We start from the raw sequence: 24,628 nt of genomic DNA, 5'->3' as shown, positions 1-24,628 counted from the left end.
CGTTATTTTACAAATAGACTGAAAAACATTTCCATCTGTATTATTATGATAACGAATTCCAAACATTTTGATGTTTAATGTCATCACCAAGAGACTGAAAATGTTACGTTGAAAAGTACATTTCTATGTTGTTTGGCTTCTAATCCTACATAATAATCTGTTGTGATGTTTGTAGGCCCTTTTGATCGTCTTAATCAATCTGGACAGATTTTTGAGTCAAAATGACTGAAATATTTACACATTTTATAAATTGCCTGAGAGAATCACATTTTACAAATTGACGGTAATCTATACACGCTTACAAGGCAATGACCTGTGAAAACAACGTCTATCGCGCATTGAAGAATTTCCCAACCAAGACGTAGAAAAACAAGAACGAATCGGTTCAAATGAAGGAAAACAAAATGCAAATACCATAATTACAACTTACCAAATTTATGTGTAAAAATAGGCAGCTTCCTTATTCGAGGAATGTATCCGTGAATATCCACACAAAGGAATAATATCCCACTCGTCTGCAGCTATACAAAATAACTTATTCGATGTTACGTGTCTCTGTAACTGTCAAATATTCTAAAAGATATATATCGTTTCGGGTGTCAAGTCTCAAGGGTCGGCTGAGAAAGGCCACGTGACAACTATTTTCATTACGTCAACGGTTTCTAAAAAATCCATTGAGTTTGATAACAATGAGCAACCAATCAACGTATTATCAGTTAACCCTTTGAACAAATTGTATGTTGTTTTTACATCGGCACTTCACGCCATGATATGAGTGTATTCCCTTTGTTTTAGTAAACCTAGACATGTAAACACTCACTTTTGACATATCCACTGTGCAAGATATCAGTGATTAATCAATCAACGTATTTTCTGTTAATCCTTTGATGACTAGGAACGATCCGTTGATTTACAAAAAAAAGTAAATCAACTGATCATTCATCTCTTGCTGGGCTGACACGTGCATATTACATAACCTCACTTCAAACCTGGATTTAGATTGAATAATTACCCCAGACACAATAAATGCCAAATGAGAACCTTTGTCAGGTAATCTAAGTAGTGCTACCACTAATTGTACCTGTAATAAATTCATTAACTGAGCATCAAGTGAACGACGACAAATACACAAGTGTAGGGTTATACGAGAAAACGTGGATGACAACAAGGGAGTAGTAATCGTATTACGCAATCCGAAATCCGAAAATGCTTTCACTGCATGGATACTTTTTTTAGTATTAAACTATAACCATCTGGGGTATTTCCAAATGACGACTTCAGATGAGCTCCGCCGTTCTTTTTGTCTGTTTGTTTAGGCTGAAGAAATTATTTAACATGCGCCCTTTGTCGAATCTTTATAGATCACAGTTAACCAATCAGTGTTTTTGCAAAAATGCGTAAAAATATATTGCCTCCAACCTCCAAGTTTACTTAGCTGTCCTTGCAGACGGTAGCCCAGTCTCTGGTCACGCTCAGTTGCGTTGTGTATCATCCGGGTACTCACGGGGGAAAAAACAATAACAAAGGCAACAACCAGTCCGGGGAATGGCGTTAGATCAGTGCCCCTTTAATGCACTATAGACGAGCTGGTACAGGGGCTAATCCTTAATGAGTCTTAATTGAAGTAATTACTGAATGTTATTCTAATATAGGTGATGACAGATTTACTTAAATAAAATAGTTCAAGGTAATCTATAAGACTATGTAGACATATCTTTTGTCTGGGAGATGGGATCTTGATACCTTAGGCTAGCATTTATCTAGAAGCTTCAAATCAATTAAACTATGTAGACGTAACCCTTGTTTTATTGAATAGTATGTCTAGGAGATGCGCTCCCATTACCTTAGGCTAGCATCTGTCTGAAAAGCTATAACTGAAACTACTGATATTTTATCTATGCATTTTACCTGATGATAAGTATTACTTGCTAAACTATTATATGAAATGATGTATAAATATTACACCATGATAACTCATAAAAGCACTTGATGTGGATCTAATTATTATAGGATAACTTAGTATAAATGTTACATCATGATAACTTCCCCTCCGTCTGAAAAAGTTTGACCCCAAACGTGTAAAATAATTATGGCTTAGATGGACAATGTTTTAAATTAAAATGGTAGTATATTAAATAACAATTATTATACAGTCTCTTTGGTATAAGGAACATAATGTAAAAGTTCTTTCTGCTGTCATCAGGGAATCTGGATGAGGAGCTGGCTTGTCTTGGCACTCTGTACTGGTGGTTTATGGGTGATGTAGGAGGCCTTGAGTTCCACATCCTGGTTTGAGGTTTAGGATAGTTGACTGTGTCCATTATCCGTTATGGAGGTTTTACATGGAAAACAAAGAAAAGAGAGTTAGCATGTTCAAATAATATGTCATATATAAATAGTATCCATACTTCCTCAGTTTGTCTGTAATAACTAGAAAATAAAACAAATATGATAATTATGATGTATAAATATTACACCATGATAACTTATAAAAGCACTTGATGTGGATCTAATTATTATAGGATAACTTAGTATAAATGTTACACCATGATAATATGATGACATGCATCAACCGAGTCGCCTCTTACGACAAGCATAGTTACTTTTTACGGCGTACTCCCATTTCGATAAGAGTTGACAAGCAGTACTGATGTCGATAGCAGACACGTGAAGTAGTGAGTTTTCATATGAGTAGATAGATCAGTGGTATACCTTCAATCTAAACTGTTCTATTTCAGCATACAAAAGGAATAGCATATCAGCTGTTTATTGTTCCATCACCAAGCAAGAGGAGTTGCTCCAGGGTGCTATCTGGTATGTAAAGTGGACAACTTATCCAGAAGCTGCTCAGACATGTCACAAAGTCCTCTTTTGTCTCGCAGCAGGTTTTCTCCATTAATTTGGCTTCATATATTCATGTCTTTAGCCTTGCCTTGTACTTGCTGTTGTGAGCAAAAAAGGTTTCTCCAAATTTTAAAACAACCCTTATAATCCTGGTCCTGGAATTGATTGAACATGCTAAGTTTCAGGTTCCTCAGTCCAGGTGTTTCAGACAGAGATGTTAACAGACAATCAACTGATGTAATGAGTGACACACAATCTATGGCCTTTGCCCAGGTGAACTTAAAATTCAATTAGGTGAATCAATGATCTATGAAATATAAAAGGTTGGACTTTATTGATAGAATAAAATATTTACAATTGCATACTGTTTATCTTGTTACACAAATTCCCAATATTGTATCGAAAACATAGTTACAGTATGTCTGATATGTCAACAAAGTAGAAACTACCATAACATTTGATATTATTGAAACCAAATACATGTACATGGACATTATATCATTTGGTTTTAATGACAGTCTAACAGCAAGAATGTGCCCGAATGGCCTATTATGATTAGGAATTAATGTCTCAAGTTTTATTTTTACTTGTACAGTGATATTTATAGATGATGGCAGACAGATACAATATGATCAGGTAAACTGGTATATAGACTGATCAATGACCAGTTGTGAAAATAATTAAAATATCAATGAAAACGTCAAGAATACAAAGTCAATACTAAAAGTAGATGTTCTCCTGGAACATTAACTCTTGAGAGGCTTTGGTATGACATCTATAAATATCAACATAAACAACACATGAAACTACGGAATGTAAAAGTTGCATATATCTTGGACGGTTTAAATATTTCACACTGGTCATATCTATCTAGTCTTATACCAAATTAAACATCTAATCAGTGGCTTATTCCAGTGATATAATTTTATCCTGTAAAAGAAAATATGTGTTTTTAAAAGTTCAGCATAAGCAAAAAAGCAACATGGTGATTGGCATACAGAATGCATTAAAATTGATAATAAAAAGCCAAACATGTATCAAAATATTTCATTTGTTTAACAAAACTAACTTACACTTTGTATTTTCTTTGTACAAAGGAAGAGCTTCATGCAGAGTGGTCAACACATTCCAATGACAATCAACTGTCCCACAATGAGATTAAATAAGAAACATATCACAGTTGTGTCCAAAATTAATCTCTCTCCCCTACACTTTCACAGAAAGGTATGACCACCAAAACAGTCATCGAATCATTAAGACAGTTTTCCTAAACTGTCAACAGCTGGAATCTTGTCTTGTCTTTGAGAGCAGCACACAGACAAAATGTTCAGTGCTGAACTGAAGATTTAACTGTGGAATGTCGATGGTTGTGTGGTTTAGAGTGTATAAATAATATATTTTAACATATTTATAGAGGGCACGCACGCACGCACACACACAAAATAAAAGCTTCCACTGCTACTTCAGCTCAATTTCTCAATAAGTTATATTCAACAATATAACATTACACATGTATATCGAGATTATCTTAAGGAAAGGAGACTATGTACATTCCTCGCTTATTATTTACAAAATAAAATCCAAGACTCTGTAAAGTATTTGATAGGCATTTAGAAATAGGAAGAACTTGAAGACATGAAACTCTTATTGATAATAACAATCTTCATTGTTTGAAAGATAATTAATAATCTTTGTACATTAATAATATCCTGTGTGAACATATCAAATTGTATACATATATCACATACACTTACTCAGTATTCACTTGATGAAAGGGCAAGAATGGTTTCAAACAAGAAAATAGTTGTTAACCATAAAACATTTCATGTCTTCACGACTCTGTAGCTCACCTAAATTCTTCTAAATTATTATATTTGATCCGAAAGGTCTTAACATTAACATGAAAAACATGCATAAACATAAACATTTCTAAACAACAGATATCCTCACTGCATACTATAAAAATAGTGCCATGGCACTGTATCTCAACAAGATGTATTGTCATAAGTTTTCTAACTCAACAGCCACCTAAAAAAGAGATAAATTCTTCTGGATGATAGTGAGGGCTACCTGACCAATATGAAACACAAAGTAGACACAATTTATGGATAACAAGTTCTTTATTTAAAGAAAAGGTGACACTTTGGTACAGATCCTTATACCGTTGTCAAGCAAGGTTGTAAGGATCTATACTGAAATGTTGCCTTCACAGTAAATAAAGAAGTTGTCATCTATAAATTGTCTACTTTGTCAACCTTGCTTGACAACGGTATAAGGATTGGTTCTCAAAACTTGGCCTTTACAGTAACTAAAGAGGTTGTTATCCATAAATTGTGTCTACATTATCATCCGCCAACTTCTAAGTATCGCCTATCAAACAATTTAATATGAAACACATAAGAACATTTCAATAATGCCTCTCAACCTGCAACATTTTCTTTTTGAAAAGAAACATATTTATATTGTTGATTCAATAACTTCAACCTTATGAACAAACACTTATGCTTCATCAAATGTGGGTCGATAGAAATAGGTGAAAATTTGTTTTATCAAAATCTTCTGTGTCTTCAGAAGTTACTTGACATAACCATTATCCTGCACATAAGTTCACCTACATCAATTTGGAGAGAGGATGTCTCATAGCCAGATGCATTTTGAGAGTTCAAGAGCATGGCCTAAATGTAATCTCAAACCAAGGTCAAAACTTAGAAGCTGGATATATAGTCAACTCTTTACAATGTCAACAATACAGCCACTTTACAAACAAAAGTTGCTGCCAGAGTTGTTCACATATTTTCTGCATAAATACTAAACTGTCATCAAAAAGAGAAACATAATGCCACAGTTCAGCTTCCACAGTCTTGTTATTCAAGAGGAGAGGTCTAAAGCATGATCAAAACAAATTCATAATATTTTTTAAAAAAAAACAACACCCCAGAACAAATACAATGATTGGGAAGAAAATTTATGGTCCATTTTGGGCAAGTATGGGCCATAAATATCACTCTATGGGCCATTGATAAGTTCAATGAGCGATAACTTCAAAATCATCATGCACAACACCATCCACCTTCACCATGTTGATATGGCCCTTGCTATAACTACTATCTTTCTGTTTAATGAATGAAAACAAGTTTTCTGTTTGAAATTATCTGTTGCGTCTCGAGACACTTTCAATCTTTTTCGACAAGGTATTTCATCAACAAATATTGCTGTGCCAACCTACCAACTACTGCCAGTTCCAAATTGGCACCTTAATCACAAGGCATGTGGTGAAACTATACTCAACCGCAAAAGAAAAGCAAGTCACGTTTTTTGTTTGTGAAATACACAAAATAGTAATTTGTGATGAGAAATGTATACAAATGTAAAGTGATGCATTGAAGAAACTGTTCACTGTTTACATTATTCCTGTTGAGCACATGGCAGGAATGCTGTCGTAACGTTTCGTTTGACGTTTTTTGCATGTGCTGCACAAATAACATGCAAAAATGTGTGCATTTCCCCCCTTGTCCATCCTTTAAAAGCCACCATGTAAAAAAACACCAAACATGTCTCACTCGACAGGAAAAATGATTTGATTAACTGAACTTAACTGAGTCCACCCACGCTACTGATGGGCACAACTGACACTTGTCATTTTTCCGTTTCTGGGGGTTCACTGTTTTCGAAGGGATTTTTCAATAAACACAGATAGTTGTCATCAAACAAACAACACCCATCTGTCAACAAATGTTTTCTCTGTTATCATTTCTTAATATACTCAACAACAAAAGTTCCTGTGACACCAATATTTTAGTGTATTTTTCAAACAAGTGAAGTTTGGTTTTCAATATTGTAGTACATGTATGGAATCAAGGCACAAAAACGCAACTGTTACAGAAAAGCATGAATTCCATGCAGAAGTTGACTTTTATTCACAACCCAAGAATGGGTATAAAAACATGTGCGTTAACAGGATTCCATATGCATTGTTTAGCATCGTGCTGACAACAACCACTCAGAAAAACAACAAAATTACACAATTATTCAACATTACGAAACGCCACACCTGTCCGAAAATAAGCATCTGTGAGCCATTGGTATGCTTGAAGCAGGATTGAGTCAACGTGATGTTGCAAGACAATTTAACGTCCACAAAAACACCATTTGGTGTTTATGCCAACGTTGGCAACAGATGAATGCAGTCAGGGACCTCGGAGTGGCAGGGCACGAGTAAGCAATAATCGACAAGACAATTGGATTCGAACAACACTCCTACGAAATCGATTCCAGCCAGCAACAGTGACTGCAAGAAGCATCCCTTGCCTTTGATGAATATCTTCACAAACCGTATGTCATCGCCTCAGATGTGCAGGGATTGTCGCCAGAAGACCCGCCAGATGTCACATTTTGACAGGAAACCACCGTCAAGCATGTCTACAGTGGTGCAGAAGCTGGACGCTTTTCACCTCAGCCACAGTGATGGATGGATTCGAGTGTACCGACGTCGAGGTGAATATTAAGTCAATCATTGTGTCATGGTTCGGGGCGGCAGCGTAATGGTATGGGGTGGGATTACAGCAAGACAGAGGACCCGTTTGATAGTGGTAGAGGGAAATCTGGACAGCGCTACCCCAACGAGATCATCGGCCCTGTTATTCTACCGTATTTGCGTTGTCATGGCCCAGGCATTACCTTTCAACATGACAACGTCCGGCCTCATATTGCTCAACTTGCTCAAGATTCTCTTCAACAAAACAACGTGAATGTCATCCCCTGGCCGGCTCGCTCCTCTGATCTCTCACCAATCAAGCACATGTGGGATGAGATGGATCGACGCCTTCGACGTCAACCACGTGTTCCACAAACACTCCAGGAACTTCGAAACATGCTCCAGCAGATATGGACAGATATCACACAGGACTTTGTGCGACGCCTGGTCCATTCCATGAGACGAAGATGTGTTGCTTGCATTGCAACCAGAGGTGGACACACACTCTATTGATTTGTGAATTGACATTTTGGCATGTTCATGTTTTTTTATGAAATCACGCATTTTCTGAAGTCAGTATGGCAAATTAAACCATTTGAACACTTACAGGAGTCTTTTATCTGTTGCAAACCGAAATTGTTTCAGATTTGGTAAAAAACATAACTTTGCATTAAATCTTATTCAATGTCACAGGAACTTTTGTTGTTCAGTATATCATCTTGTGTTTCTTTTGCGATTGAGTATAGAATAGTTGTTATGTATGTTGGAACCATTTCAAACCATACGTACATGGAAAAATTTTATTAATGAGCACTGGCTATTGCCATTTCTTCGGTGTTAATTCTGAAAAATTCCATGCATAAATTTGATAGTACCAACAACGTTAAATTAATTTTTGTGAAACTATAAGCAAATGTGTTTATTTCTGTCCATGAAAACAGTTTTAGTCAATTTGGGAATCAGTTATAACAGATAAGAAGGAATCAAAGTAGCGGAAATAGGACTTTCCCACCTACTAACTGTACCAGTTATCACCATTATCTCAGCAGCATGTGCCACGTGATCACTCACACCTCTTTAAGGTATACAAATTACATTTTTTTTATTATCTCTGGTATCACATTCAAATATTTTATTCAGTAAAATTTACAGAATTAATGAAAAAATAGTTAAGTTAATTAGGTTTTGAAATCATATTTTTAGGAAGAATGACTAAACTAAATTTGCATCATCGATTTGTATTATTTTTGTATTGCGAGAATTTGATTCAGTACACCACCTACATGAATTTTCTAAAGTGATATCCGAGCAAGGTGCATTTTTCGTGTATTTTTCTAATATTTTCAAATAAGAGTGAGTTTTGCATCAATTTCTCTCATGTAATGAAAACATTTTGTACAAAAATGGCAGAGTAATGGCCATAGATATTTTTTGCTGCCATAGCTAAATATGAAATACACAAAATGTTTGTGAAAAGCCATAATGGGAATGATATGTGTTCATGGGCAGAACAGAACATGAACATGACAAATTCAATATTTTTTTTACAATAACTAAAATACTTTAAAACATAGGTTTCTCAGAACCAAAAGGCCCAAAAAATTAAAATTTTGGTAGGACATGTAGCACGCAACTGGAATTTAATCACAACAGCTCAATTAGAATTAAGTTGGGTTGTTTCTTAAAACCATACATTAACATGTAGGGTTTTCACAGACATTTTTCTAGTTCTGTAAACATTTTGCAATATTTTTAACTGCCTCACAGGTAGAAAATGTTATGTGAATATGATATTGATATGTTCAGTTGATTAGAACCATATTTTGAGATGCTAACAGAATGATCAAGCAACAACTGACAAATACCCATGAAATAAGCTAACATTAACAATGTCAAGGAGAGCTAAGGCACAGTTAGCTGAAACTTTGGCCATTGCTGACTGGTGCAAAAATGAAACTTCATACATCTCTGCATTACAAAATGTAGTATGGGTACCACAAAGTATGCCAGAAGCTGTCTCCATGGTCACAAACCAACACATGGTCACAAACCAACACATACTCATATCTCTTGTTACCAAAGAATGCAGTTTCTCCGGGAACACACAGGCCGACACTGGCTGATCCATTAAGGCTTGTAACACAAATCTAGACATATCCAATATGCCTCTTGTCTTATTTACTGTGTCAACTGTTGAACAGTTTCCCTTCTGCTGGGTGCATGACTGCATTGTATTGATCAAAGTAAAATGAAACTGGTATATAACCTCTGTTTGAGGCCTGTAGCAGACAGCTTAAAGGCAAAACAATTCTCATCATAATTCCTATATGCCCTGCTTTTCATAATACCTGCTGGTGGATGGCAGAACTAATGGTTCAATGATCACAAAATGTTTTGCGAATTAGGATTAAGCTCAAAGACCAACAGGTAGTCAGTGCTCTGATATGGGTATAATACTTGCAACATAAAGGACAAATCTATGTACATAGAAGTTTAAAAAAAAAGAAAGACTTTCTTTATATCATTGTATACAAACATGAGCATGAGTGTATTAGCATTCTGTGAAGATTCTCCACTGCAACACCAGTGTTGGTGAAGCTAGCTAAAATATGCACTCTACTTTACATATTGTCTCACCATTCATTCCTTGCAAATGACAACTACCTATATTATTATAAAGAGTTTATGCCACACTGTACGAATTGTGCCATATTGACAGGAGATCATCTGTGCAGACATCTCCATTCATGGGGGTATAAAATAAGATAACATTGTCATGTTGAGTTGCAAATGCTTCTGATGCCACAAATCTCACATTTATGGAACATGCAAGGTGTGTGTGTGTGTGTGTGTGTGTGTGTGTGTGTGTGTGTGTGTGTGTGTGTTTGCGTGCATGTGCTCGCACATACAGCATGTATGTACCTTTAATGAACTGAAAACACAATGTAAACACAAAGTAAACACAATGATCACTGTTTTGTTATTTCTAGGAGTGATGGGTTTTTCTCAATGATGGTCAGGATGATCTTGTCAACATACTGCTTCAATCTCAAGTTGATTTCCTGCTCTCTCTTCAACCTCTCAAGTAGCTGAAATAAAAGAAATGAGAGTTAACAGCAACTGTGGCAGATTGGTAAGCCAGGAATTGTTTCTTTGGCTTCAGTTGCATGTTATTGTAGATCTATGTTCTTAAAGGTGTGATCATGCATGGTACAAAATTATGCATAACTTGATTTCCTGGAATGAGTGAGTGAGTAAGTGAGTAGCAATATCACAGCAGGGGACACCGGAAAATGGGCTTGACACATTGTACCCATGTGGGGAATCGAAACCCCGGGTCCTTGGCACAAAGCTTTAACCACTACGCTTCTTGCATGTCATTTGCCAGTTTTTCAAAAATATCTCTTTAACTTACCATATGCTTTGTCATCATTCGTGAGTAATAACAGTACCAAGACAAGGTTAGAACCAAGTGAAAACAGTGCCATAACTAGGCTCAGACAGGGTTGGAACATGTGCAAAATGATACTACTGTATATGACCATAGATAAGCCAAATTTTGAAGACCAGAAAAAAGATTCTGCAGAAAGAGGTGGGCCTATGTAATGGTTACACTTTCAGTAAAGTATTTTCTTGTTGGTAAAAAACCTACATTGTATTGCTTTCATGCAAACGAACAAGGCCATAACGAAATTTGTCATTGAAAATGTGACATTTGCGATTAAATATCACTAGACAGGATGATTTACCATTTTGATTGTATTTTTGGTTATGCTAGGTATTGTTTTATATGCAGGGATTAAGATTACAGTGTGTATTGTCTTGTAATCTAAGCCGGAAATAGCAATCAGCAGTACACACATATTCTCCCAATCTACCAGTGATTACATTAAAACATATCCAATAATATAATGGAAAAAAATTTTGATGCAAGAATCAGAATCTTAAACTACCTTTTACATTGAATAAAATATTCTGATATTGTGTTATTTAAATTGCAGATTTTACTTTATATCTTCAAAATAATAACAAGGGTTATATGGTAGCACTTTGGTGTATTGCCGGATACTTTTTAAGCATGGAGCAATTTGTCAAGTCAGCTTTGAGGTTTCGCGCAATCTTGCAGCTTCCATCGCAACAACAATTTGTTGCCATATAATAGTCAAACAAGAACAAATATGACTTTTAACAAGTGAAAGTATGGCAGTTATGATAAATGTATCCATTCTCTGTCAACTAAGGTTCGTTTCAAGGTGTCAATAACGGAAATATGATCGTGGTTGCTGTAAATAACGGTGAGTTGGTGCTGTCACTGTATGTGGTTAAGTGGACCCAATGGAACGGGTAAAACAGAAGTTTTAAGGATCAGAGGGACACGTGATTTTGCCAAACTTAATGTAAATATTATTGAATGAATTGAAAAAAAATAATAATATAATAGATTACAAAAATAAGTCCAGACATACAATGAACACTTTTTATTACCAGATAGTGTAACAGGATTAACTTGCAGATTCGTTGATATTCTATTTCCGATGACGGATCATGATGAGAAGATTAAGTTTAAGGCTGGTGGTCCGGTTTATCTACCACACATAACAGTTTGATACAGATTTCAAGGACCAAGTTAACACTTCGGCTTAACTATGAAATCAGCTTATCTAGGGTCATATACAGTAGGCTTAAATCAAGGTCCAAACAGTGCCATGACACAAAAGAATATAACTGTTCAATAACGAAATGGTGGAACAGAATTAAAGCTCATCTGGAAATGTATTCCACAGTTAACATGTCCAAAAAGACAGACACTTAACTAAAGTAGCTGTCAGTATTGCAATTCCAATATTTTCTGCATAAATACTGAGGACAAAAATATAAGTTACATTAAATTTCTGAATAAATGTAGGTGAGAAATGGACATAAGAAGTTTCAGTTTTCAGAAAGGTTGAAATTCCAATGTTAATCAAGGCATAAATTGATAATACCTATTAAAAAAAGTTATGGAACATATAAGCCAGGTGAGCTAAAACAAGAGCCACAGCCTCTGTAGCTCTGTAGCTGGTTCAACTATTCCCTATCTGATAGATTTGGGCTGAAAACAAGAACATCCGGATTAATGAGTTACCACTGTATACCTTAAAGTAAAACTGATAAAATGTGTTTTGAAGTATGGGATTATCAGTATTATAATTCAGCCAATCAACTGACCTTATAATATACAATAATTATGTAAATATGGCGGGCGGTATACAGATAGATATTAATATGCTAAACAAAACATTTGGTTCAATATTTGGTTTGTATTTATAGGAGTTAGAGCTAATTAAAATCAACCAATTTTGTAACAGCGGACCTGATTAATATGTATAAACAGAACCAGATTCTATTTATCTTCTGGTACAGAAGCTCACCTTATTCAGTGATATACTGTATTTTCTTGTGAATAGTGCACACTTCCTCCCATGAATTTTTTGAGTAATTCTTGAAAAATCTAATACCTTTCTAATCATTAAGAATGAAGTTAAGTAACTATCTCCATGCTTATCATATGTCATGATTGTGTCATATGTCAAGGTCACCTTGTAGGTCATTTATTTATGAAATGACAAGTAAATAGTTCCAATTCCAGTTTCTGAAGAGAAGACATTAATGACAGATGATACAAATAGTTGGTTTTGATTTCGTTTTATTGTTGAGATTTTGATTATGACATTGTCAATGTATTTAGAAAATGGGGAAGGGGGTTTGGGTTGTTGAAAAAATAATAATCACCTGCCATAAAAATTTAACTTTTGCAATTATTTTGAATCTCAACAATGAACCCAATTCAGTAGAATCAAATATATTAAAACAACACAATCTGAAAAACAAGTACGGGTAATCAATATGCAAAGAGTAATACAATTTTAAAATTCTAAAATACCGGCTTTGGATTAGTTGACCATTTGGTCTATAGCTTTTAACGCAATTGTCTTGAACATTTTTTAAGTTGTGCTCCCTGAAATTACAGTCTTGCACCAAGGCCATGAATTTCAAGGGTCCTGCAGCCCCATACCCTTCCTACCATTCCAAATAGAGAAATTTGGAATATGTAAGGGTCCTCAACAAATGTTCTACAAATGTTCAACAATACTCAATTTGATTGTGATGATTTGCCTTGATGAAACTACTAAAATCCTAGATATTTTTTTTATATTTGTATACTTATCCTGCATTACTCCTAAATCTTGACAGAGGGAAAGAGCTTGTGAGAGGTCTTGATGAAGAAGAAGTTGTTCCAACTGGTTGTGTGGCTAACCCTATCACACAGCTCTAATGTGACCCTGGAAGTGGGGACATCACTGAACATGAGCATTTCTGATTAATGCAATGTTTTTTATTCTTACCTGATGCTACACAGTGCTTTAGCTTCCCTACCTTATATAAACAGACAGTACTGGAACGAAGAGACAGTTTAAACAGACTAGAGCCTGTGCCTAGGCATCCACAAGTTATCCCCCTTTGCCCCTACTCCTCATATTCTTCACTGGATGACATCAGACATAGAGGACACAGTGGCGCCAATGGTAAGGCGGAGGAGGAGGATGGAGTCTGGGTGGGCCTAAAGGTGTAGCTTCAGGTAAGTATAAAAAACATTGCATTTAATCAGAAATGCTCATGTTTTCCCTTACCTGATGCTACACAGTGCTTTATTCGACTGATGGAAGGCGGGCTAACCGTGAGAAGCGCCAGGTACACTGAAGAAGCACAACCAAAACCGTCCGGCAGGAAGCCCAGTAGGCGACAGCAAAGTAGCGGCTGCCAGGATGGCAGGCAAGGGGATAAGATGCAGGTCAAGCCCTCTCGGAACAGAATGGTGGTCTGAAGGTAGAGAGAACTATGTTTGACAGAGGGTATAAGCATGGTATTCCGTGTCCGGCTCAAAATGAGGGGGAAAATCGTGACCAAAACTTGACTAGCTACCGACATAACAGTACCCAGCAACCCAAGAGGAACAGCACAAGGGATGGTCCTAGCTTAACAATAGGCGTCAGCAGGGCCAGTGGGGCCGCAGACAGCCATGTTCCTCGGAATCGGCACGGTCAATGGCATCAGGGTCGGTAAGCTGCTGGGCCAGGAGAAGTGGACCAAAGCTATGCATACCCTCGACGTCCTACACAGAAATGTTGCGAAGATAATGGCTGGCGAAGACAGTAGTAGATGACCAGAAGCACCCCCCCATGATGGATCGGACGGAGACGTTAGCACGGAGGGCCAGTGAATAAGACAGGGCACGGATCTCTTGGAGGCTGTTGGTGGTGGTAAGTCAGCACAACGATAAGCCCTCGGGATAGCAGAACGAAGCCAAAGGGAGACTGTATAACGAGAGATCTCTGCAGAGCCACGGCTGGAAAGGGGGATGAACAGCCTCTGGCGCTGCTTGCGATGTTGCTGAGACACCTGAGGGCCCGAACTGGGCAGGGGGTGAGCTCCAGGTCATCATCCAGGGCAACGATATCCGAAAGAGACGGAACGTGAAACTGCTGACCGGGTCGAACCGGACACTGGAATGATGTGCCTGGACAAGCAGAAGGCCTGGAATGACTGCCACTTGTCATCATATAGGGAGCGAGTGGAGGGACGATGAGCTCTGGATACAGCCGCCCAAGCAGGAGTTGAAAATCTTTAGCGATCAGTGACTTCTGGAGACATGCCAAATGGGGTCTGGATGCGGTTGTCTGGTGTGAGGATTGAGCAGCAGATTTGGCCATGCCGGGAGACGAAACACGGGTTCTCCTGCAAACTAGGAGCATGGGAAACGAAATCCAGGACGACCAGTAAGGCGCGACCAAAAGCACATCCAGAGGACAGGTCTGGGCTGCCTTCTGAATGACCTGGGGGTGAAGAACTGGGGGCGGAAAAGTGTACTCACTTAGGCAGACCCAGGACAGAGTGAGGCCGTCTACCTCCCAAGCAGCTGGGTCCGGGACAGGAGACACGTACACCGGCAATTGGTGGTAGCACACCGTTGCAAAGAGCTCCACGTTGGGAGTCCCCATGCCATCGCACAAGAACCGGAATCCTTCAGGGTGGAGCATCCACTCTGTGGGGGATGGACAATCGGGTCTTGACAGGGAGTCGGCTAAGACGTTGTGACAACCTGGAATGTGATGGGCTCATATCAGAAGAGGGAGACTGTCGGCCAGATGAAACAGGCAAAGGTCTGTTCCAGGAGAGAAGCAGATGGAGTCGACTCTTGCCTGTTGATGTAATACACCACCGTTGAGTTGTCCTAGGCGACCATGAGACAGCTGTTGCGGAGGATCTGACGCCAATGACGAATCGCCCGAATGACCGCCTCCAACTCCAGATTGTTGATGTGCCACGCACATTCTGAAGGAGTCCAAAGACCGGAAGCGGTTTCCTGGAGAAGGTGGGCGCCCCATCCTTGTAGAGACGCGTCCACAAAGAGATGGTGAGTGGCCTCGAAGCTTGTCATAGAGGAACCACTCAAGACGTTCGATGGGACTAGCCACCACTCCAAGAATGGACGTAATTCCCTTGGCAGAGGATGAAGGTGGCCTGACAGGTCTGAGCGCAGAAATGGCAGGAGAAACCGTTGAAGGGGACACAGTTCAAGACGACCCCTGGATGTAACATCCTTAGCTAAGGTCAACAGCCTGAGAAGGCTCTGCCACTGGTGGAGATCGAGAGGTTGAAAGAGGACTATCCTGACCCCGGATTGGATCGCCGCGAACCGATCTGGAGTAACTTGTATCAAGCAGAGGTCTGTCAGAAAGAGACCGCCTATGAAAGTGAGATGGCGAGAGGGAGTCAGATCCGACTTCTCGATGTTGATGATCCAACCCAACCAATGGAGGAAGCGAAGGATGAAATCGCGCTGAAGAATCAAGGTTTGACCGAGGATGCAGTCGTCTAGGTAGGCTCCGAAGCGAATCCCCCTGCGGTGAAGGAACGCAACGATGGGATGGGTTACACGTGTGAATAACCACAGAGCTGTAGAAATGCCAAATGGGAGCTCATTCCACTGAAAGTGCTGGCCCTGGAAGATGAAGCAGAGGAAACGATGGTGTGTTGCCTGAATTGGAACGTGCAGGTAGGCACACTGGAGATCCAGACTGATTAGGTAGTCCATCGGTTGAAGGAGATGGCACAGAGACCAGATGGAGATCAACTGGAAATGTGACGGAGGCGCAAGATACTGGAGGTTGAATAGCGCCAGATTGTGGATCATTCGAAGTTTGGACAAATCCTTCTTGGGCACCAGGAAGACTGGAGAATAAAACCCTTGAGAGATGGAATCAGTGTCCAGGAGATCCACTGCATTCTTGGCGATCAGTAGATCGATATTGGCCTGAAGATCCGGCACATCGTGAGGCCGATATGCAGGTTCCAAAGGAGTAGTAGTCAGAGGAGAAACGGCACGGAACTGCGGGCTGTAACCATGGCGGAGGATCCGGGTAACGAACGGATCCTGAAGCAGCTGCCAAATCCTCCAGTAGGTCTCAAGTCTCCCTCCTATGACCAGGCACAAGTGGCGGAGGGAGTTGCCAGTTGTTGGGCATCCGAAGAAAGTCACTTCTGTCACCGGTCCCCGCCGGAAAAGCGTACTCGGCAGGGAGGCTTGGAGGTCCGATCTTTTCTAGGGGACTGGTGTTTGGCCGAAAAGAACAGGACTTCCGCTTCAAACTGGTCCTACTTCCGCTGCTGAGATATAGTATCCCAACTCTGGGCCTCCTTAGCAACAGTCGGGACCCAGACCAAGGTTGGCGCATCAGTTGCGTCTTGAACGACGGATCCCAGGAGGACTGCTTGAGCAGAGCAGAACGTCTTGCGATGGTGAAAGATCCAAGGCAGTATTAAATGTAAGTCGACATGTGTACCAGTTGATGCTGTTGCCAATCCAGGACAGGGAGGAGCTTGTCATTGGCCTCTGATGGATTCTTGTCCAAGCAGTCCTGGATGGCTGAGTTGGCAGAAGCCACCTTCGACAGTGGATAAAGAGAGTGACGAAGAGCGGCGTCCATTCTACCAATTTGTGAATCTGTCATCAGAATCGAGGTACTGGGCCGAGAGGAGCCTACGAGCATCCGTACGTCCTCATCAACAGGAGGAGAGATGTTGGCAAAGTCCATTGAGTGGAAAAGATAGTGTTTTTTCCAGAATCTCGGTACTTGAATTAATGGCTGGACAGACAGTGTCGTAAAGGCAGTGTCTTAGGACCTTTCCACATCAGCCACCAAGTGGTCACGTGGACGGAGAACTTCGCCCAACTCCCAAACTTTGTGCTCCACCTGGGAAGGAGGGGCCTTGCCCAGGCGAAGCACATGGGAGATGATCTACAAGCCAAGCCGGCATATCGGCATGTCAGCAAGACAAAAAGGTGTCCTGGCGACTGTATGGCGACCTACGTGGCTGGCAAAATGTCAGTGCGTGATGTCAAGGTATCAATGCAGTAAAAGAATTAAAAGGGTTAAATTTAATACTGACGTACCAAACCAATGCGTTCAGCAAGTAACCTTCTAGTCTTGGGAGATATCGGTATGAAGAGGCGACAACGTTTTCCCTGATGATTCTGTGTAAGATGAGACATTGCAGTGCCTGTACCGGACACAGTAGGAGCTCCTTGAACTGAACTTCTCTCAGATGGAGGTTGGTGGCTATCGTGATGCAAGGGTACTCAAAGATGTGTTAAACTGACTGCAAATGAATTGTAGACAGACTTTTTGTTGGTTATTGACAGAAATAGAGGACCAAGTCAGTCAGAATGGGGACATGCAGGTGGGCTTTTTTTAAATCCAGTGATGCTTGCTAGTCTCCATTCTGTATCAATAGATACAGCTGATTCAGGTTGTAATTAGGAACCTGGAAGGCTGTCCAAATAACAGCTGATTGAAGACCTTGAGATTATGGATCAATCCCAGAGAGACTGCAATGGTCCTGATGGCTGAAAGGTACCCCTGGCTTTGTACCACTGCTGGGTCTGTCATTCTTGGGAGTTTACTTCCAGCATGGCTGCATGACAACTGGACCTTATTGAAGACTATTGAATGTTCTTATGCATGGCGCTTTAGCAGATGTAGATGCCAGTGCTCTAACAGGGCCAGAGACAGAGATGCACTTTAAACCAGAGGTGCAATCTAATCCAAAAAGAGCAACTGAAAAGGAACCCAAGCAGTTGTATTCCATCGCTGAGAGTGGCCAGACAAGCATTGTCCAAGCAGGCAAAGGTTCCAGAGCAGGGGCTGGAGGAGGTGATGGCACCCTACTAACAACGCGTGTGGTCCGACTTTTGGTTCTAAGTAGGAAGTGACCACTTGGAGACAATGTCTTGCGGTATATACAGTTTTACTTTATACATGTAGATATATACATACAAAAGACACTTAGTAAGTAATAAATATAAATGTACACAGTAATTCATCAGTGACATACTTGCACATCTCGTTCAGGATGGCAGATTGTCGATGTACACAAAAATGGGGATTAACAAATAGGATAAGCCAGGGGTCCGGAAAATTTAAAATCCCAATCGGACATTTACATTTATGCCACGCCCCCTTCAAACAGCGTGTTTTAGTACGACTTTTTACACACAAATTACAATTAATATGATGAATTATGAATTGTTTCAATCTAAATTGTTTAATTCACCGGACAATTAATAACAAATAATATCATTTTAGATATATATGGAAAACATACGTTTGTTTCTGTTATAATAACGATCTGTCAACGTTGTGAACGGTCTAATTAATATTCATGAGTCTGCTCAAGTGTACGTGTTGTAACATTTGGATCGAGACTATTATCCCATTTTTGGTTATCACGTGACCTCACGGGAATTTTTTTTTTTTTAAACTAAAGATTATTCAAAAACAAGACAGACAATATAATCCTAAATCCTAAAATATCGTTGATAGCAATAGTTATTTGAATACTTTTTCATCTGTACTTAATTATTGACCATAACAAAATTTGATATCGATCGTCACAGAAAGCAAAATGGCGGTCAATCAAGATTCAATATACGACTAGCTACTGAAAACAATAAAATCTGCAAATCCTCATTGTATGTCAACCAAGTGAAAGTCGTTAGCCACGACTTACAAAATGATCATTCAGACTTTGAGGGTTTGGCAGATCCGCTTGACTGATCTGCATCGGTCGACTGGCTGTCGTCACGCTTTCGCTTCTTGACTGAGGTTACGTATCGTAGCATTGTGAGGATAATGAGGTACATCGATGATGCAAGGTATTTATGTACAGTTGTAAACACATTTTACTCAAATTAACAAGAAGTTCTCAGTAATAAATGCTCGATTAATCAGTGTCAACTCAGTTTATTGCCTATTACAGTGATTGACCGATTGGACTATCATTCTAGGTACGATGTATTTACAGCAATCAAAACAAACAAAGCTTGTCAGTGTAGATAATCTTCATTGTGTTACAACTGCAGACAGAAATTGCTCAGTCCTAACTGTTGATCATGTCCGGTCAAAATTTAAGAATGTCCGGACAATACTTTTTAAAATGTCCGGTAAGCAATATTTTAGACCGGACATTTCAGATTCCCAATCGGACATGTCCTGCGCATATGACGGTTTCCGGACCCCTGGGATAAGCATCTTATACATAACAGCAATTAAGTGTTTCAAGGCATAAAGATGTCATGGCTCCAGGGTAATGAGCCTTTGCAATTAAATGTTCTTCAGACAATGGGTGTCGTAAATCAGTCGCTATGACACTACTATGTGCAGGCACTAGCGGAGGCAAGGAGGACAATGGCGGAGGCACCATATCAGGCTTCATGTCAGATGTTGACATTAACAACATCAAGTAGAGTCTGGGGTCTTTCAAGTAGCTACCAACACAAACAGTACACCACCTGCTCTACATCTGAGCTGAACAAGTGACGTGTGTAGCAGGGTATGGAGTCATCCCACAGTTGACATCCATACTTTGTCAGGTTCCTGACAGGCTAACCTCTTTGGTCATAGGAACAAGGCGTCCGACCTCGGATCAGAAAGTCTACAGTCATTGGAAATTTGAGGGCTGCTACATTGGAGCCAAACATGTGACTGAGCATGTTCACACCATGTCATTGAGCAAGATATGTCTCAGTACCCTACTATGCAGGCTAAGGCATGCCTTCTGTTGACAGGGGAAGTATACACTTGGGCATGGAGTCATCCCAGATATAACATCTGTATCTTGTTTGTTTGCTTATGGGTTAACTCTCTTTGGTCATGTGGACAAGGCATCTAATGTCAGATCAGAAGGTTCTTGGTTCTAATTCAACCATGTGAATAAATAATTTCATGGCAGCTACATGCGCATAGCTATCCATTTCAGGAAGACAAACTACAGCATTCAACACAATGACAGTTGAGGCACAGTCAGGGAAGGTACTTGGGGTCCGGCCTCAACATCCCTTGTCATTGACCTGAAATGGTTTGAGAAAATAACATAGCAACCATGTCTCATTCTCGTGACTTCTTCTGAAACCATCTAGTTGGTGTCAAGCATGTTGTTTTATAATCTAGAAACAGAAACCATAAGAAAACATGGTTACTTAGGACAAAAGCCCAAGAAACAGGAATAATATTTTTCCATAGTAAAAACAACTACCCCACATACAAGCTTAAAAACATGTAAATATACCAAACAGCACAACACAGATCATGATGATCTATGATATCATGTATCTCACTTGGGTAAACCATACGTGAGGCATGAATATCTCTCTCATAACCAAGTACAAATGCGAGTAAAATAAAGAAAATGAAACAAAGGTGTAGTGTATACAGTACTAGCTATGTTAACACCGACTCTGGTTATTGTCTGGTTATTGTCGGTATCCTCCGGATTCTTACAACGGATGTGTATCCGGTTTATTATTGGCTGCGGGCATGCGCAGAAGGTCTGTACGCCATGTGGGGCGGAAGTAAAAACAGAAGCTTGAATGCGGTACTTGTTTGTTTTAGATGTGACAAAGTTAAATCTGGACCATCGTGACTCCACATGTTGGCGACGAGGATTTTCCTGGTATGTGTTGTTGTGTACGCTATGTCGAATGTTAAATTAACCGACATTGGACTTTTGCAATCGTTTGATTGTACCGACACGACCAGTTTGGGACCCTGCTGGACAAGGTGGCTCCGTGCTTTTGACCTTTATGCCGATGGGAAGGGGGTGAAGAATGTTGAGCAGCAAAAAGCGTTGTTATTGCACACAGCTGGGTTGGCAGTGCAGGATATCTTTTTCACTCTGGAATTGGAAGGGGCTGGTGAAAATGCGTACGATAGAACTGTTGTGACTCTTAACCTATATTTCAAGCCACATGTGAATGTGCCATATGAGAGACATGTTTTCCATTCGATGTGTCAATCTACAACTGAGACAATTGTGCAGTATATTACGAGATTGCGACAGCAAGCCGAATCTTGCAACTTTGGGAATATTGGTGACGTGGATGAAAGAATCCGGGATCAGCTTATCGAGAAATGTACTTCGCATCATTTGAGAAAGAAGTTGTTGGAGAAAGGCCTTACACTCGAACAGTTGAAAGATATAGCCCGTGCTCTGGAGGAGTCCGAGAAACAGGCTAAGTCTATTGAGTGTTGTGAGTGATGTGAATAAACTTACTGTCAAGGACAGAACAGTGAGACGTGATGCAGGAAAGCAGTGGAGAGGGAACCAGTCAGGTAGACAAACTGACGGGCCATGTTATAGATGTGGGTACATGGGACATTTGGCGAGAGATCTAAAGTGTCCGGCACGGGGGAAGACATGTAACAAATGTAAACAAGTTGGACATTTTGAGTCAGTATGCAAGATGAAGGAGTCAAGCAGTGACAAGGGTCATAAGAAGTCTAAACGCACAGATAGGAAGAGAGATGATGTGAGACAAGTTTCACAAGATACAGAGATTTGTAGTGACAGTGGTTATGCATTTGTTGTGGATGGTGAGAATTCAGAGTTCCATGATGGCAAGATTACTGTTGACATTGGGGATGTACCTCTAACAAATACCACCTCTATCACATCATTGCCAAAAATTCCTGTTTATGCTGAGAACCACACTATAAGTTTTCATAAATTTTCAACAGACGTCCACTACACTGCCAACATATCCATAGTTGTGAGGAAAACTCTATCTAGTCACTTCTTTTCAACCCATTACTCTCATCAACTAGATGCAGATATTTGGGGAGGTGGGAGGGATTATTCCTGATGTGATAGAGGTGGTATTTCTTAGAATTATTCACAATGATAACTATTGTTTGATAATTCTTGCAAAATACTACACCTCTATCACATCACTGCCAGTATACATCAGAGGGACCGGTGGGTTCTGGTATCTAGCATCCCTTAGATATTTGGCTAGTGAAGTAAAACTTAAGGATTATATGCCAAAAAAGGGGTAAACTGGAGGCTAACGATATGGTGGATTCTTGAAATTTCTTACTGGTAGAAGAGGCAATGGCTTCCTTCACTGATTCCAATCTACCGTTGAACATCTTAGGTGAAGTAATAGACTGTGCCATCAATGAATTCTTTAACGGTTCTGGTATAGCATGATTAATTTGATGTATTAAGTGTTTTCTTTGCATGGTCAGAAACTGTGCTGACATCCAGACCTGTGAAGTTTGTAGTTCCTCCTGCATCCTCAGTATGTGGTCCAATGAACTGTGTATGAAACGAGCCTCGTGATGTGACATCTCCAAGGGAGCATCTAATGGTAGATCAGTGGTCTTGTTGTACGAGGGTAAAGAGTGGCGAATGCCCGCTGCTAACCAGTTAATGTAAGAACTGACATTCATCATCTGTTTGTTGATTTTGTCTAAGTACTTGATTTTGGACATTTCTGTGCGCATCATGGGGTTAGGTTTCTTAACCAACTCATGGTATTCATCATCAATGCTAATCTGTTCTGCAAAGGGATCATCATGAATTTTGTACGCATATTTGTTGTACGTAGACAATTTTGAGCTAGCGCCCGTAGTAAAATTCAAAGAATTTTCTGTTTTCTTGATAACGTTGTCCATATAGGATGGACGGGGAAGGGTATGGTGTTCTTCAGTCTCCCTGCCAGGCTCCTCATACCCTGCACGTTTTAATAAGGATTTAGTAGTCTTATCCTTTTCTGGTTTAAATGACGGCATTAGCTCAATAAGTTCAGCAACGATGTTTTTAAGAGAATAATTGTTAGGTCTGAATTCATCATCAATAGTAGTGTCCCCATAGCTTGAAAAGTCAGTAAGACCTAAAGGCCCGCACCCCCTATTCTCATTGTGCTGGGGGTGAGACGAATGGCTGGGGGTTGCGTAATCCCGACTGCCGGACCTACTATAAGCTAAGTGGGAGTCACGTGTTCTATAAGTGGAGGAAGGTGACGTAATCCTTGTCTTGCTTTCTCTGTCCCTTGATCTGGATTTAGATACCGTATGGGAAGGCAAACGCCTAGGTTTTCTAAGCTGATATGCACGGTCTATGTCAGATCTTTTGTCATAGGAGCTAGAGGGAGATTGATGTTTATCTCTATGCATTGTCCGTGATTCACGGTGCGCCCTATGATGTTCATGGTAGGGAGATAATCTCTGATACTCTCTGTCTCTATGAATGACTCTCCTATTGTCCTCATAATCTGATTGAGCGTATTTCTGCTGTATGAAGGTGTGCTCTCATAAACAGCTTTAGATCTTTGTCTAAATTCATTATCAACCCTTGATTGGCCATGCCGGGTTTGAGACACAGAATCTTTTAGCTCTGCTATTTCTTGAGCCATAGATTGCATTCAATTGTCAATCATAACAGACATTGAATTAGTTATCTTGTCTGTGAACTCATTTAAGTTAAAGGGGTGACGCGGCTGAGGGGGAACGTCGTTTTTATGGGAAGTGTTGTGGGATGTTGTTTTTTATGCCTAACGCCGCCGGATGTAAGTTAAGGAGATCTTCGAACTCGGTAAAATACATCTGCTCCTTAACTTTGGGTGAGTGGGATGAGGCACAAGGTCTTTTAACCTCATCCTCTCGCGACACTCTCTTGTCACCCATGTGATTAAAAACCTCCGATGGTTTAATCACTTTCCTCTTAATAGAAGTAGAAGCTCTAGTACACTTTTTATAGTCCGGATTATTGGCCCATGCCTTGGAAAGCTTATCAAATTTTTCTTTTGATAGAGGCTCGCAGTAGGTGCATCTAGACTTCTGTGTGCAGCTGCTTTTCTTGCAAGCAAGACATCTGGGGTGAGGGTCACCAGGGACTTGGTGTTGGCCACAGCCCGAACAGACGGGTGTC

At 39.9% G+C, this 24,628-nt stretch overlaps 1 protein-coding gene across 3 annotated transcripts in view; it reads right to left on the bottom strand.

Annotated features, from left to right (window-relative positions):
• Positions 1 to 2,785: 2,785 nt before the first annotated feature.
• The window catches only part of LOC139468142 (rab11 family-interacting protein 4-like), a 403,346-nt gene continuing 381,503 nt past the window's right edge, over positions 2,786 to 24,628 (bottom strand). For 2 of the 3 annotated variants that reach the window (XM_071249917.1, XM_071249919.1), the window contains exon 16: positions 2,787 to 10,407. In XM_071249917.1, the coding sequence (XP_071106018.1) occupies positions 10,288 to 10,407 (120 nt within the window). In that variant the 3' untranslated portion in view covers positions 2,787 to 10,287. Of the gene's footprint in view, positions 10,408 to 24,628 lie in introns of all 3 variants that reach the window. The other variant, XM_071249916.1, reaches the window with a different exon arrangement.

This window comes from Haliotis cracherodii, unplaced genomic scaffold (assembly GCF_022045235.1).
Source record: "Haliotis cracherodii isolate W230 unplaced genomic scaffold, xgHalCrac1.p SCAF_2, whole genome shotgun sequence".
Classification (NCBI taxonomy): domain Eukaryota; kingdom Metazoa; phylum Mollusca; class Gastropoda; order Lepetellida; family Haliotidae; genus Haliotis; species Haliotis cracherodii.
Note: the sequence above shows the minus strand (reverse complement) of the source record. Positions and strands in the feature narration are given on the sequence as shown.